Source organism: Schistocerca americana, chromosome 11 (genome assembly GCF_021461395.2).
Source record: "Schistocerca americana isolate TAMUIC-IGC-003095 chromosome 11, iqSchAmer2.1, whole genome shotgun sequence".
Classification (NCBI taxonomy): domain Eukaryota; kingdom Metazoa; phylum Arthropoda; class Insecta; order Orthoptera; family Acrididae; genus Schistocerca; species Schistocerca americana.
The window spans coordinates 201,783,716-201,796,973 of NC_060129.1; the positions used below are offsets into that span (position 1 = coordinate 201,783,716).

Sequence of the window (13,258 nt, forward strand, 5' to 3'; positions counted from 1 at the left end):
GCCCGACCGGGACTCGAACCTGGGATCTCCTGCTTACATGGCAGACGCTCTATGATGGAAGCTGAGGAAATGAATTAAAACTTGTGCCACAGCCGGGACTCGAACGGGGGTCTCCTTGCTGACTAGGCAGGAATGCTAACAGCACTGTAGCTAACGTCGCTGCATGCAAGTCCAATGTTTGTCTTAAAGGAGGGCATTGGACTCGTGTAGTCCTTCCAGCAATGTTAGCCATAGTGCTGCTGTGGTGTAATGGACAGCATTCGTGCCTTCTAAGAAAGGGGACCCCGGTTCGAGTCCCGGCCTTGGCACAGTTTTTAATTCATTTCCACAGCTTCTATCATCATCGTAGATAAAGACGAGACTGAAATGTGTCGAGGAAAATTTAGAAAACAGTAGCATTTTTCCCTCAGTTCAGGCAAGGCATGACATATTTGTGTTAAAGTAGTTTCCAGGAGGTGCTTGGCGCAGTGGGAATGGCACAGAACCGTAATCTTAGGGCCATGGGGGGTCGAGTATCTATTCTCCTATTTTGAATTTCTATGTTAGTGCAAATAAACCGAAATATGGGTCAGTATATTGAGTTTAACATTAATGTCTACCTTGGCCAGGTTATAAATATGAAGGGAGACTAAGGCCAGAAATCTGTCGACGCATCAAGCTTTGCTGGCAAGCATTTGGGAAGAATTCAATATTCAGATCAAAAATGCCAGTAAATCTGAAGAAAGCAGTATTTGATCACTGCATTATTCATGTGATGACGTACGGCTGCGAGACGTGGACACTGAACTCATTTACAAAAGGGAAACTTAGGACAGCACAGAGAGCCGTGGAGAGATCAATGCTGGGCTATACAAGAAAGGACAGGAAAGGGGCAGATGACATCCGGACTGTGACGAAGGTTAACGACATCTTAGAGACGGTAGGTTCCTCGAAATGGCAGTGGGCTCGCCACGTCACGAGAAGAAAAGACGACAGATGGACGAAGCTGGTACTGGAGTGGACTCCGAGAGAGCACCGGAGGCCTAGAGGGAGACCACCAGACAGATGGGACAAAGACATCGAGGAGACCGCTGGAAACACCTGGCAGAGGACTGCCCAAGACCGTCCATCTTGGAGGAGACTGCTGAAAGCCTACCTGAATCCACGACTCGAAGAGGCCACATCATTTAATGACTGAATTGGATGATGGTGATATTGAGTTCATTAATATTTTCATATACACCCTCAGACATCAAAAACAATATAATTATTCTAATTTCAGAAAAAGCCTGTGTTGACAGATGTGAAAATTACCGAACTATCAGTTCAATAAGTCACGGTCGCAAATTACTAATACGAATTCTTTACAGACGAATGGAAAAACTGGTAGAAGCCGACCTCGGCGAAGACAGTGTGTATTCTGTAGAAATGTTGGAACACGTGAGGCAATACGGACTCTACGACAGAAGATAGGTTAAGCAAAGGCAAACCAACATTTCCATCGTTCGTAGAATCGCAGAAAGCTTTTGACAATCTTGACTGGAGTACTCTTTCAGATTCTGAAGGTGGCAGGGCGAAAATACAGGGAGCGAAATGCTATTATAATTTGTACAGAAACCAGACGGCAGTTACAAGAGGTGAGGGACATGAAAGGGAAGGAGTGGTTGGGAAGAGGGTGTGACAGGGTTCTAGCCTCTCGCCGATGTAATTCAATCTGTATATTGAGCAAGCAGTGAAGGAAACAAAAGAAAAATTCGGAGTAGGAATTAAAATCCAAGGAGAAGAAATAAAAACTTTGGCGTTCGCCGATGAAATTGTAATTCTGTCAGAGACAGCAAAGGACTTGGAAGAGCAGTGGACGGAATGGACAGTGTTTTGAAAGGAGGATATAAGATGAACATCAGCAAACGCGAAACGAGGATAATGGAATGTAGTCGAATTAAGTCGGGTGATGCTGAGGGAATTAGATTAGGAAATGAGACACTTAAAGTAGTAAAGGAGTTTTGCTATTTGGGGAGCAAAATAACTGATGATGGTAGAAGTAGAGGAGATATAAAAAAAGTAGACTGGCAATGGCAAGGAAAGAGTTTCTAAAGAAGAGAAATTTGTTTACATCGAGTATGTAGATTGAAGAGTCAGCAAGTCCTTTCTGAAAGTGTTTGTGTGGAGTGTAGCCATGTATGGAAGTGAAACCTGGACGATAAATGGTTTAAACAGGAAGGGAATAGAAACTTTCGAAATGTGATGCTACAGAAGAATGCTGAAGAGTAGATGCGTAGATCATATAACTAATGTGGGCCGAAACCGGTTGGCGATAAATAATAAAAAATGTGAGGACGCGATCGAGATTGTTTTTATTCATTTTTAAAAGTTTTCTATGTGTTCCCTTTTCTTATGACTTACGAAAATATTAGTAAATACAGTATATTTAATATTATTACGGTTTTTTTCCGGCGTAAGGCCGGTAATACTCCATCATATTACTTTGACAAAGAAATATGATCAAATATTTGTCAAATGTCTTTGAGAATGAGATTTGATATGGCGCTAAAGAAGGGTATTACACTGTTGTCATATTTTAATATGATCAAATATTCGTCAAATTTCTTTGAGATGGCGCTAAAAAAAGGATATTACCCTGTAGTCATATTTTTCGTCGCATTTCTTGATGCCGGATGACAGCTTGTTTTAATGCGCTGCATTTGCTAATACCACAATTGCATTGTGTGTGTATTTGGGAGAAAAGTGGCGAAAAAAAAGGAAACATACTTTGATGAAGGCCTAGGTATTGCGTCGAGATAATAAAAGCATTTAGCAGAATTTGTTAAGAGAGCTGCAAGTGGAGGAACTCAAGTCTTAATACATAAATTACTTACGAATGGATGAGAGTGTATTTCACTATTTGCTCAGTAAAGCGGCTGCTTATATTACAAAACAGAATACTATCTTGAGAAATGCTGTATGTGCAGAAGACAGGCAAACTGCGACACTGGGATTTCTTGATACAGGAAATAGTTACTCCAGTTTAGAATACAGCACTCGAATATCGCATCACACATTAACCAAAATACAGTAATTCCAGAAATGTGTAAAGCGATTTATGAAGCACTGAAGGGGGAATACGTGAAAGTAAATAAATGTTTAGTACGCTATATGGGCAGTAAGAACTATTTTTATTTTGGAATAATTTGATTAATGGAATTAGTGTTTCAACAAAATACAACATTAATAAAAAGTAAGAAACAGATGAAACGCTTTTCAACTTGTGGCATCCAGAGTTCAAAATTACGGTCACCCGTACAGGTGGCGGTGAGTAACAATTGAAAATGAGCAAACTGTCGAACGCCGCTAACAAGTTTCAAATTAGCACCACGAAAAGCTGAAGTTCGGAAATTAATTTTTTTATTGTGACTTTCCATTGTATTGGATCGTACGGAGGGAACCGTCTGATGATTTGCAATTAAAAATAAATTAGCCTCTGGCTGCAAGGAGGTTTTTTTTTTTAGTTTTTAATCAATAACCGATTTCCAGACCACGAGACCTACCTTCATACACACAGAAAATTTTTCCAAAAATACCTATCAGCATTACTCGTACGCTGTTCAGGATGATGCTGTCACGTTACAAACTCTCAGGGACCATGGAGAAGGCTTAAGCCTCTGGACAGGGACCGCCAGTCCGGTGTGGGGGATGAACTCCCGTAGCAGACGCGGGGGAGGAGGGTTCGTCAAGGCCGACACAACTCCCCTACTTCATTCCGTTATTTACCATCGTATGTTCACTTCGGGCTTTCACCTTGATCTCTCTCTGCCTCAGCCGACGCAGAAAAAGGTCACAGTAGCAGTCCATTGTTTTCTTCTGTAGATATTTATGTTTCCGTTATTTAAGGACAAGAAAGGGACTCACCATCTCGATGTTCAGCCCGTTTCAACCTCCCCTGAAATCGATTCATTCCGAATGAATCGATATTTTTTCTCTCGTCAGATTAGCAGTTAACTGCCTATGGATCAGTATTACGTGTGCCCTAGGAAAGTTTCCCTCGTCTCGCACCTTCCGGCCTGCCCGGTCATCCAGTTTTGGTTTCCAGGCTTTGTGCTTTGCCTGTAATAACCCCGTGGCCAATGGGAACTATGAAAACCCAGTATTCTTTTCCTCTAACTTGTACGGAAGGAGATTGCAAACTGTGGTAAAACCGTAGAGCATTGGTCTTCAAACTGCTGCCCGAATTAGATACTCGTGTCCCTCCCCCCCCCCCCCCCCCCCCACTTCTCAGGTGTATTTTCTACAGTAATATGCTTCTAGCAGCAAACAGCAGAACCAAGAAACGTGTGTGTTTTTCTTGTTCAGTAACGAATGGCTCTGAGAACTATGGGACTTAACATCTGTGGTCATCAGACCCCTAGAACTTAGAACTACTTAAACCTAACTAACCTAAGGACATCACACACATCCATGCCCGAGGCAGGATTCGAACCTGCGACCGTAGCCGTTGCGCGGCTCCGGACTGAGCGCCTAGAACCGCGAGACCACCGCGGCCGGCTGTTCAGTAACGAAGAAGCGGGCTTGCACAGACGGTAACACTTGATGGTGTGCTTAAATTCAATCGACGCTGGTTTATTTGCCCATCATCTTATCTCAGGGGGACACCTACTTAGGCATCATCATTTGTTGCAGGTCGTGGTTGACGTTTCACATGTGGCTGAACACTTCCTGTTTCCTTAAATAACTTAACTATCCGGCGAACGGTCCGGACACTTGGACGATGTCGTCCAGGATACCGAGCAGCATACATAGCACACGCCCGTTGGGAATTTTGATCACAATAGCCATACATCAACACGATATCGACCTTTCCTGCAATTGGTAAACGGTCCATTTTAACACGGGTAATGTATGACGAAGTAAATACCGTCCGGACTGGCGGAATGTTACGTGATACCACGTACTTACACGTTTGTGACTATTACAGCGCCATCTATCACAAAGCGAGAAAAGTGGTCCAACTAAAACATTCATTCTATTACATATTCGTGTAGTACGTAAAGAAATGTGAATGTTTTAGTTGGACCACTTTTTTTCGCTTTGTGATGGATGGCGCTGTAATAGTTGCAAACATATGGCTCACAATTTTAGACCAACAGTTGGTAACGGGTAGGTTTTTTAAATTAAAATACAGAACGTAGGTACGTTTGGACACTTCGGGCGTTCCAATGTGATACATGTGCCTTTGTGAACCTATTATTTCTGAGAACGCATGCTGTTACAGCGTGATTACCTGTAAATACCACATTAACGCAATAAATGCTCAAAATGATGTCAGTCAACCTCAATGCATTTGGCAATACGTGTAACGACATTCCTCTCAACAGCGAGTAGTTCGCCTTCCGTAATGTTCGCACATGCATTCACAATGCGCTGACGCATGTTGTCAGGTGTTGTCGGTGGATCACGATAGCAAATATCCTTCAAGTTTCCCCACACAAAGAAATCCGGAGACGTCATATCCGGTAAACGTGCGGGCCACGGTATGGTGCTTCGACGACCAATCCACCTGTCACGAAATATGCTATTCAGTACAGCTTCAACCGCACGCGAGCTATGTGCCGAACATCCATCATGTTGGAAGTACATCGCCATTCTGCCATGCAGTGAAACATCTTGTAGTAACATCGGTAGAACGTTATGTACGAAATCAGCATACATTGCACCATTTAGATTGCCATCGATAAAATGAGGGCCAATTATCCTTCCTCCCATATTGCCGCACCATTCATTAACCCGTCAAGGTCGCTGGTGTTCCACTTACATCAATAACCGTGATTTGGCGAAAATTGAAATTCTCTTTTTGTGGCTACTATACCCCCCCCCTCCCCCCAACCACCGCCTTTATCACCGACCACTAACTCACAACCACTTTCTTAGTAGCACAAACCAGGAGCATTTGAAATCGTGGGTTGGCATCAGTAACTAAAAAAAGAAAAAAAGCAATTGCACAACGTGAGTTTGCTGGTTTCGCGGAAATGGATACAAATGTGTGTCGTGTAAGTAAACATGGTTGTTTAAAGAAAGTGGACTGTGGTCCAGAGACAGTCTTGACTGGAGTACATGTGGACCTTGCCATCAAGATCAGCTGGCAAAGACGTTGCCCATACCGGTTACGGACATCCGGCAGTTTGCCGTATTGTAAAAACCAATACACTGTCAAAGATTTAAATATTCCATATGCACAGATTTTCTGATAGCATAAAAAAAATCGACGACACAAATACAATGTGGCTGACAGGAAATTCTGTTACAAAGTAAATTTTTTTTTTAAATTTTCGGTTTTTTTTCAAACGTAATGTTTTTACTGTGGTACCTGGGTGCCAGTTCAAATATCAACATAGCCCAGTGACCATTAATTTATTCTTCTCCATCTTTTTTTCCAGTTGCCGGTTGCCGATCCGTTCCTGGAGAAGGTCAACATCCAGGATCTTGGTAAGTAAAAACGCATCGCTTCATTATTGTGTGTGTGTGTGTGTGTGTGTGTGTGTGTGTGTGTGTGTGTGTTTTTGGGGGGGGGGGGGTGCATGCGTGAGCAATAGATTGACATGATTCAAATATTTCATTAAATCTTTATATGCTGAATAAGTTTTTAAAGCTCGGCACACCGTATTTTGGCTGGAAACGTAGGCTCGGCCGTTGTAATGTGGAACAAGGTGTTCGAAGTATGTTCGACAAATTCCCATGATGTGTATTATTGAAATAGTCCCGATAATCTTTTACTGTAACAAGCAGTTGATTTGGCGTATGGCGTAGTACGTCACTTGATGTTATTAGTATACAATATAAATATTAAGTATGCATATATAAAAACGTACAGGTCATACCAGAAAGAAGAAAATACAAGAAAATACATGTTGTTGTTGTTGTTGTTGTTGTTGTTGTCTTCAGTCCTGTGACTGGTTTGATGCAGCTCTCCATGCTAGTCTATCCTGTGCAAGCTTCTTCATCTCCCAGTACCTACTGCAGCCTACATCCTTCTGAATCTGCTTAGTGTATTCATCTCTTGGTCTCCCTCTACGATTTTTACCCTCCACGCTGCCCTCCAATACTAAATTGGTGATCCCTTGATGCCTCAGTACATGTCCTACCAACCGATCTCTTCTTCTTGTCAACTTGTGCCACAAACTCCTCTTCTCCCAAATTCTATTCAATACCTCCTCATTAGTTACGTGATCTACCCATCTAATCTTCAGCATTCTTATGTAGCACCACATTTCGAAACCTTCTACTCTCTTCTTGTCTAAACTATTTACCGTCCGTTTCACTTCCATACTTTGCTACACTCCATACAAATACTTTCAGAAACGACCTCCGGACACTTAAATCTATACTCGATGATAACAAATTTCTCTTCTTCAGAAAAGCTTTCCTTTCCATTGCCAGTCTACATTTTATATCCTCTCTACTTTGACCATCATCAGTTATTTTGCTCCCCAAATAGCAAAACTCCTTTACTACTTTAACTGTCTCATTTCCTAATCTAATTCCCTCAGCATCACCCGACTTAATTCGACTGCATTCCATTATCTTCGTTTTGTTTTTCATCTTATACCCTCCTTTCAAGATACTCTACATTCCGTTCAACTGCTCTTCCAAGTCCCTTGCTGTCTCTGACAGAATTACAATGTCATCGCGAACCTCAAAAGTTTTTATTGCTTCTCCATGGATTTTAATACAGAAAATATATAAATACGTATAACCACGAAGTATATGGGAACACAGCTACAGCCCAATGTCTCTGCTGCTGATGAGTTCCGTTGTATTTTCGGTAGCAAACAGGAACTCAGCTTGGCAATGCTGAACTACACACTATACGGTTAGTCCGGCGGTGGCGCTTGGTAGACGCTTGCTATTCCCCATCTTACAACGCGCCAGCATATCTGCCACAGTTTGTTCTTCGATTTTGTGTAGACCACATGTTGCGAGGTTTGCCGAAACCAAACGGCGTGGTGAATTAACTGAGTACGAATCACAAGTTGAAGGAAGAAAAGTACTACTACTACTACTACTACTAAAGTTTGTTTCCGCCCTTGCCACAGGTTAGTAAGGAATGTGACTTCCCACGACTGGTGACCAATTAAATCCTGTAAGGGGTCTAAACTAGTTATCATGTGTGACTATTTGCAACTTCATCAGTTCCAATAAATATTTTTAAAAAATATGCAGTTGTCGCGTGTCTCATCCCAGTATATCGTCAATTATCAGTTTATTTGAGCAAGCAGTAAAGGGAACAAAAGAAAAATTCGGAGTAGGCATTAAAATCCATGGAGAAGAAATAAAAACATTAAGGTTCGCCGATGACATTGTAATTCTGTCAGATGCAGCAAAGGACTTGGAAGAGCAGTTGGACGGAATGCAGAGTGTCTTGAAAGAGGGATATAAGATGATCAACAAAAGCAAAACGAGGATAATGGAATGTAGTCGAATTAAGTCGGGTGATGCTGAGGGAATTAGATTAGGAAATGAGACACTTAAAGTAGTAAAGGAGTTTCGCTATTTAGGGAGTCGAAGTAGAGAGTATATAAAATGTAGACTGGCAATGGCAAGGAAAGCGTTTCTGAAGAAGAGAAATTTGTTGACATCGAGAATAGATTTAAGTGTCAGGAAGTCGTTTCTGAAAGTATTTGTATGGAGTGTAGCCATGTATGGAAGTGAAACGTGGACGATAAATAGTTTGTACAAGAAGAGAATAGAAGCTTTCGAAATGTGGTGCTACAGAAAAATGCTGAAGATAAGGTGGGTAGATCACATAACTAATGAGGAGGTATTGAATAGAATTGGGGAGAAGAGAAGTTTGTGGCACAACTTGACTAGAAGAACGGATCGGTTGGTAGGACATGTTCTGAGGCATCAAGGGATCAGAAATTTAGTACTGGAGGGCAGCGTGGAGGGTAAAAGTCGTTGAGGGAGACCAAGAGATGAATACACTAAGCAGATTCAGAAGGATGTAGGCTGCAGTAGGTACTGGGAGATGAAGAAGCTTGCACAGGATAGGGTAACATGGAGAGCTGCATCAAACCAGTCTCAGGACTGAAGACCAAAACAACAACAATAACATCAAGTTATTGCGACTTGTAACTCTCATTGATGTGTACAAGCTACTTCGCAGCTGCCGGATGGTGTGGCGGAGCGGTTCTAGGCGCTTCAGTCCGAAACCGCACGACCGCTACGGTCGCAGGTTCGAATCCAGCCTCGGGCGTGGATGTGTGTGATGTCCTTAGGTTAGTTAGGTTTAAGTAGCTCTAAGTTCTAGGGGACTGACGACCTCAGATGATAAGCCCCATTGTGCTCAGAGCCATTTTTTTGAACCGGTTTTGGCTGTTAAAACATTATTTATTGCGATTGCAGTTTCGACACGTGTTCGTTTTCGAGCATTGTGGCATGTTTTGATTTTATCCATACTGGATGAGAGGTCGTGGTTGTGAATATCAATGTTAAAAAATATATCGGCGCAACCACTTGTTTATAGTGTAAAACACTAAGATTGACGCGTTTCGGAAGTCAAGCTTCCATCATCAGAATAATAAAAAGTAAAAGAACCTGTTAAGACTCGCTAAAATGGAACATGCACCAAGCATACCATCATTTCATGAGGTCCTTGGAACATGTATGCGTTATCCGTTTGTATAGACACCTCTGTGACTTCCTTGTTTACTTGCGCGTGAGCTCACTCGCGTTTCAGTGTCGTGTTTGGCTACGTGGTGTGTGTGGTATCAACGAAGACGCTCGGGCGGTTTACGACGATAGAGGAGAGAGCCATGTGGTTAAAGGTTAAACACCATAGGCGACACCATTTTAGAGTTTTTTATGTTTCGACGACTATGTGGAGATGCACCTTGGAAGACACGGCTGCAACAAGGGAAGTAGCGACAATGTTTTAATTTTATTATCAATTTTATTGTGCTTGGTGCATGTTCCATTTTAGTGAGTTTTAAGAGGTTCTTTTACTTTTTGTTATTCTGATGATGGAAGCTTGACTTCCGAAACGCGTCAATCTTAGTGTTTTACACTATAAACAAGTGGTTGAGCCGATATATTTTTTAACATTGTGGCATGTTGTAATCCACAGGAGACGCAGTGTAAGAGCAGTTGCATCAGGTGTAGTGAATTTATCTGCTGTCCCGTGTACTAAATACACTAATGGCCAGAATAAAACGAAATAGCTTGAGCAAATATAGGACGTTCATATTCACGAGGACATGTACATTAGTACGTTCTGCAGAGATGATTAGCATTTGTCACCTCGGTTCAGCATGTGTCCTGTTGCCTAGTAGGCGCAGGATCCGCCATTAGCTCCGATAACTTGCTCCATGCGTGATGGTGTCGACGCATATAGGGTCGTTTCTGAGCGTGCGGCAACCGTGGCGGAAAACACGTGTGGCGTGTTTCGAGGTGAGAAATACGTCACGTGTGAGAGCTGATTAAGGGGGGGGGGGGGGGAGAGAGGGTGTACGAGAAAATAGACGAATACACACACTGAAGCGCCAAAGAAGCTGGTATAGACATGCTTATTCAAACGCAGAGATACGTAAACAGGCTGAATACGGCTCTGCGGCCGGAAACGCCTATACAAGACAACAAGTGACTGGCGCAGTTGTTAGATCAGTTACTGCTGCTACAGTGGCGGGTTACCAAGATTCAACTGAGTTTGAACTTCGTATTATAGTCGGCGCAGGAGCAATGCGACACTGCAGCTCCGAGGTAGCGATGGAGTGCGGATTTTCCCGTGCGACCATTTCACGAATGTACCGTGAATATCAGGAATCCGGCAAAACTTCAAATCTCTTCGATTCCTGGTCTTCACGGTACACTCGTGAAGTGAAAATCCCCACTTCATCGCTACCTCGGAGACGCAGTGTCGCATTGCTCCTGCGCCGACTATAATACGAAGTTCAAACTCACTTAAACCTTGATCACCTGCCGTTGTAGCAGCCAGTAACCGATCTAACAACTGCTCCCAGACACTTGTTGTCTTATACACGCGTTGCCGACCGCAGCTCCGTATGCTGCCTGGATTTTTTTTTAATTTCAATAACAACAATAATCGTTACACAAATTAACCCACCACCTTAGTCATTAGTGGGTCCTAATGTTAATATAATATTGTGTGTTATCAGCAGCTATTACAGTTACTACAATGTTTTTTTTATTAATTTGTAAGCTACACACAGTGTGACACAGTACATGTTAATAGGCATATGAAGATTGTCAATCTACACACGACTACCTAGTTGTTAGTTTTCCTACCTACTTGTTAATTCGTAACTTACTGCAGCGTTACAGATGTGTCAGTATAGATATAAACCTACTACAAGGCCGTCCTCGTCGAGTTAATTCCGATGAGCGTGACCCTGACCCTGACACAGGCCAAGACTACTAGTCGCTGCAGGTTCCTAATTTAGTATCTACTTCTACTAACCTGCGTCAAATCCGGTGCTGTCATAATCGTGAAGTCGGTGTACCCCAGTCCCCCTAGCCCTGCTCGTGGCGGATTCCAAGTTACGAGTCGACCTGTCCAAGCTCAGGCCGTACAGGATTAGGGTACTAGGACACATTCTGTAGTCGGTTCTAATCGCGAAAGTCCCTAAAAAAATCAAATGGCTCTGAGCACTATGGGACTTCACATCTGAGGTCATCAGTCCCCTAGAACTTACAAGGGAACCTCCCCATCGCACCCCCCTCAGATTTAGTTATAAGTTGACACAGTGGATAAGCCTTGAAAAACTGAACACAGATCAATCGAGAAAACATGAAGAAGTTGTGTGGAACTATGAAAAAAATAATTAAAATATACAAACTGAGTAGTCCATGCGAAAGATAAGCAACATCAAGAATGTTCTGGGCTTAGTAGCGCCGTGGTCCCGTGGTTAGCGTGAGCAGATGCGGAGCGAAAGGTCCTTGGTTCAAGTCTTCCCTTGAGCGAAAAGTTTTATTTTTTATTTTGAGACAATTATCAAAGTTCAGGTACTCACACATAATCAACTTCGCTGTCCAAAATTCCAGGACATGTTCAGATTTGCTTGGACATATGCAGGATTTGACAGTCTACACACGGAAAAATTTGAAAACGTTAGACGTTTTGACAGAGCACAGGGAAAACTGTGCGACTGTGAAACTGTTGCATTCATTTTCTGCAGTTTATGTGACACACACTTATGTTTTCATCACTTTTTTGGGAGGGATTATCACATCCACAAGAAAACCTAAATCGGGCAAGTTAGAAGAATCTTTTTACCCATTCGCCAAGTGTACAAGTTAGGTGGGTCGACAACATATTCCTGTCACGTGACGCACATGCAGTCACCAGTGTCGTATAGAATCTATCAGACGTGTTTTCCTATGGAGGAATCGGTTGACCTATGACCTTCCGATCAAATGTTTTCGCTTCCCCGTTGGAGAGGCACGTCCTTTCGTCTACTAATCGCACGGTTTTGCGGTGCGGTCGCAAAACACAGACACTAAACTTATTACATTGAACAGAGACGTCAATGAACGAACGGACAGATCATAACTTTGCGAAAATAAAGAAATTAAACTTTTCACTCGAGGGAAGACTTGAACCAAGGACCTCTCGTTCCGCAACTGCCTACGCTAACCATGGGACCACGTTCCCTATCTTCCGCATGGACTACTCAGTTTGTATATTTTGCTTATATTTTTTCATAGTTCCACACAGCCTCTTCTTGTTTTCTCGGTTGATCTGTGTTCAGTTTTTCAAGGCCTATCCACTGTGCCAACTTAAAACTATGCGATGGGGAGGTTCCCTTGTTAGAACTACTGAAACCTAACTAACCTAAGGACATCACACACATCCATGCCCGAGGCAGGATTCGAACCTGCAACCGTGGCGGTAGCGCGGCTCCAGACTGAAGCGCCTAGAACCGCTCGGCCACACCGGCCGGCAAAGTCCCTCAGATATGCAGTCAGAACTTTTCGTGATGCCTCATTTGCCAAGTTGTTGAGAGTTTCGAAAGTCTCCTCGTGTCTTAGTAGATCGTATGTGTTACTGTTTGGAAGTTGTTGTGTAAGTGTAACTGCTACATCTTCGAAAAGGGGGCACTTATAAACCACATGGTCGGGAGTACCCTCCGAAGCGCCAAACCCAAACCGACATAGGTATGTCGGGTAGGGCCCATGACCAGTGAGACAATGAATTAGACCCCGGGTTGGTTCGAAATACCTCGTGCCTAACCTTTCTGTAACATTTGGCAAGAATCAGGAGGTATTTCTGCCA

At 42.9% G+C, this 13,258-nt stretch overlaps 1 protein-coding gene across 1 annotated transcript in view; it reads left to right on the forward strand.

Moving 5' to 3' along the window:
* The window catches only part of LOC124554141 (5'-AMP-activated protein kinase subunit gamma-1), a 619,663-nt gene that overhangs the window by 457,624 nt on the left and 148,781 nt on the right, over nt 1-13,258 (forward strand). The window contains exon 6 of the mRNA XM_047128206.1: nt 6,408-6,456. Within this exon, the coding sequence (XP_046984162.1) occupies nt 6,408-6,456 (49 nt within the window). The remainder of the gene's footprint in view (nt 1-6,407; nt 6,457-13,258) is intronic.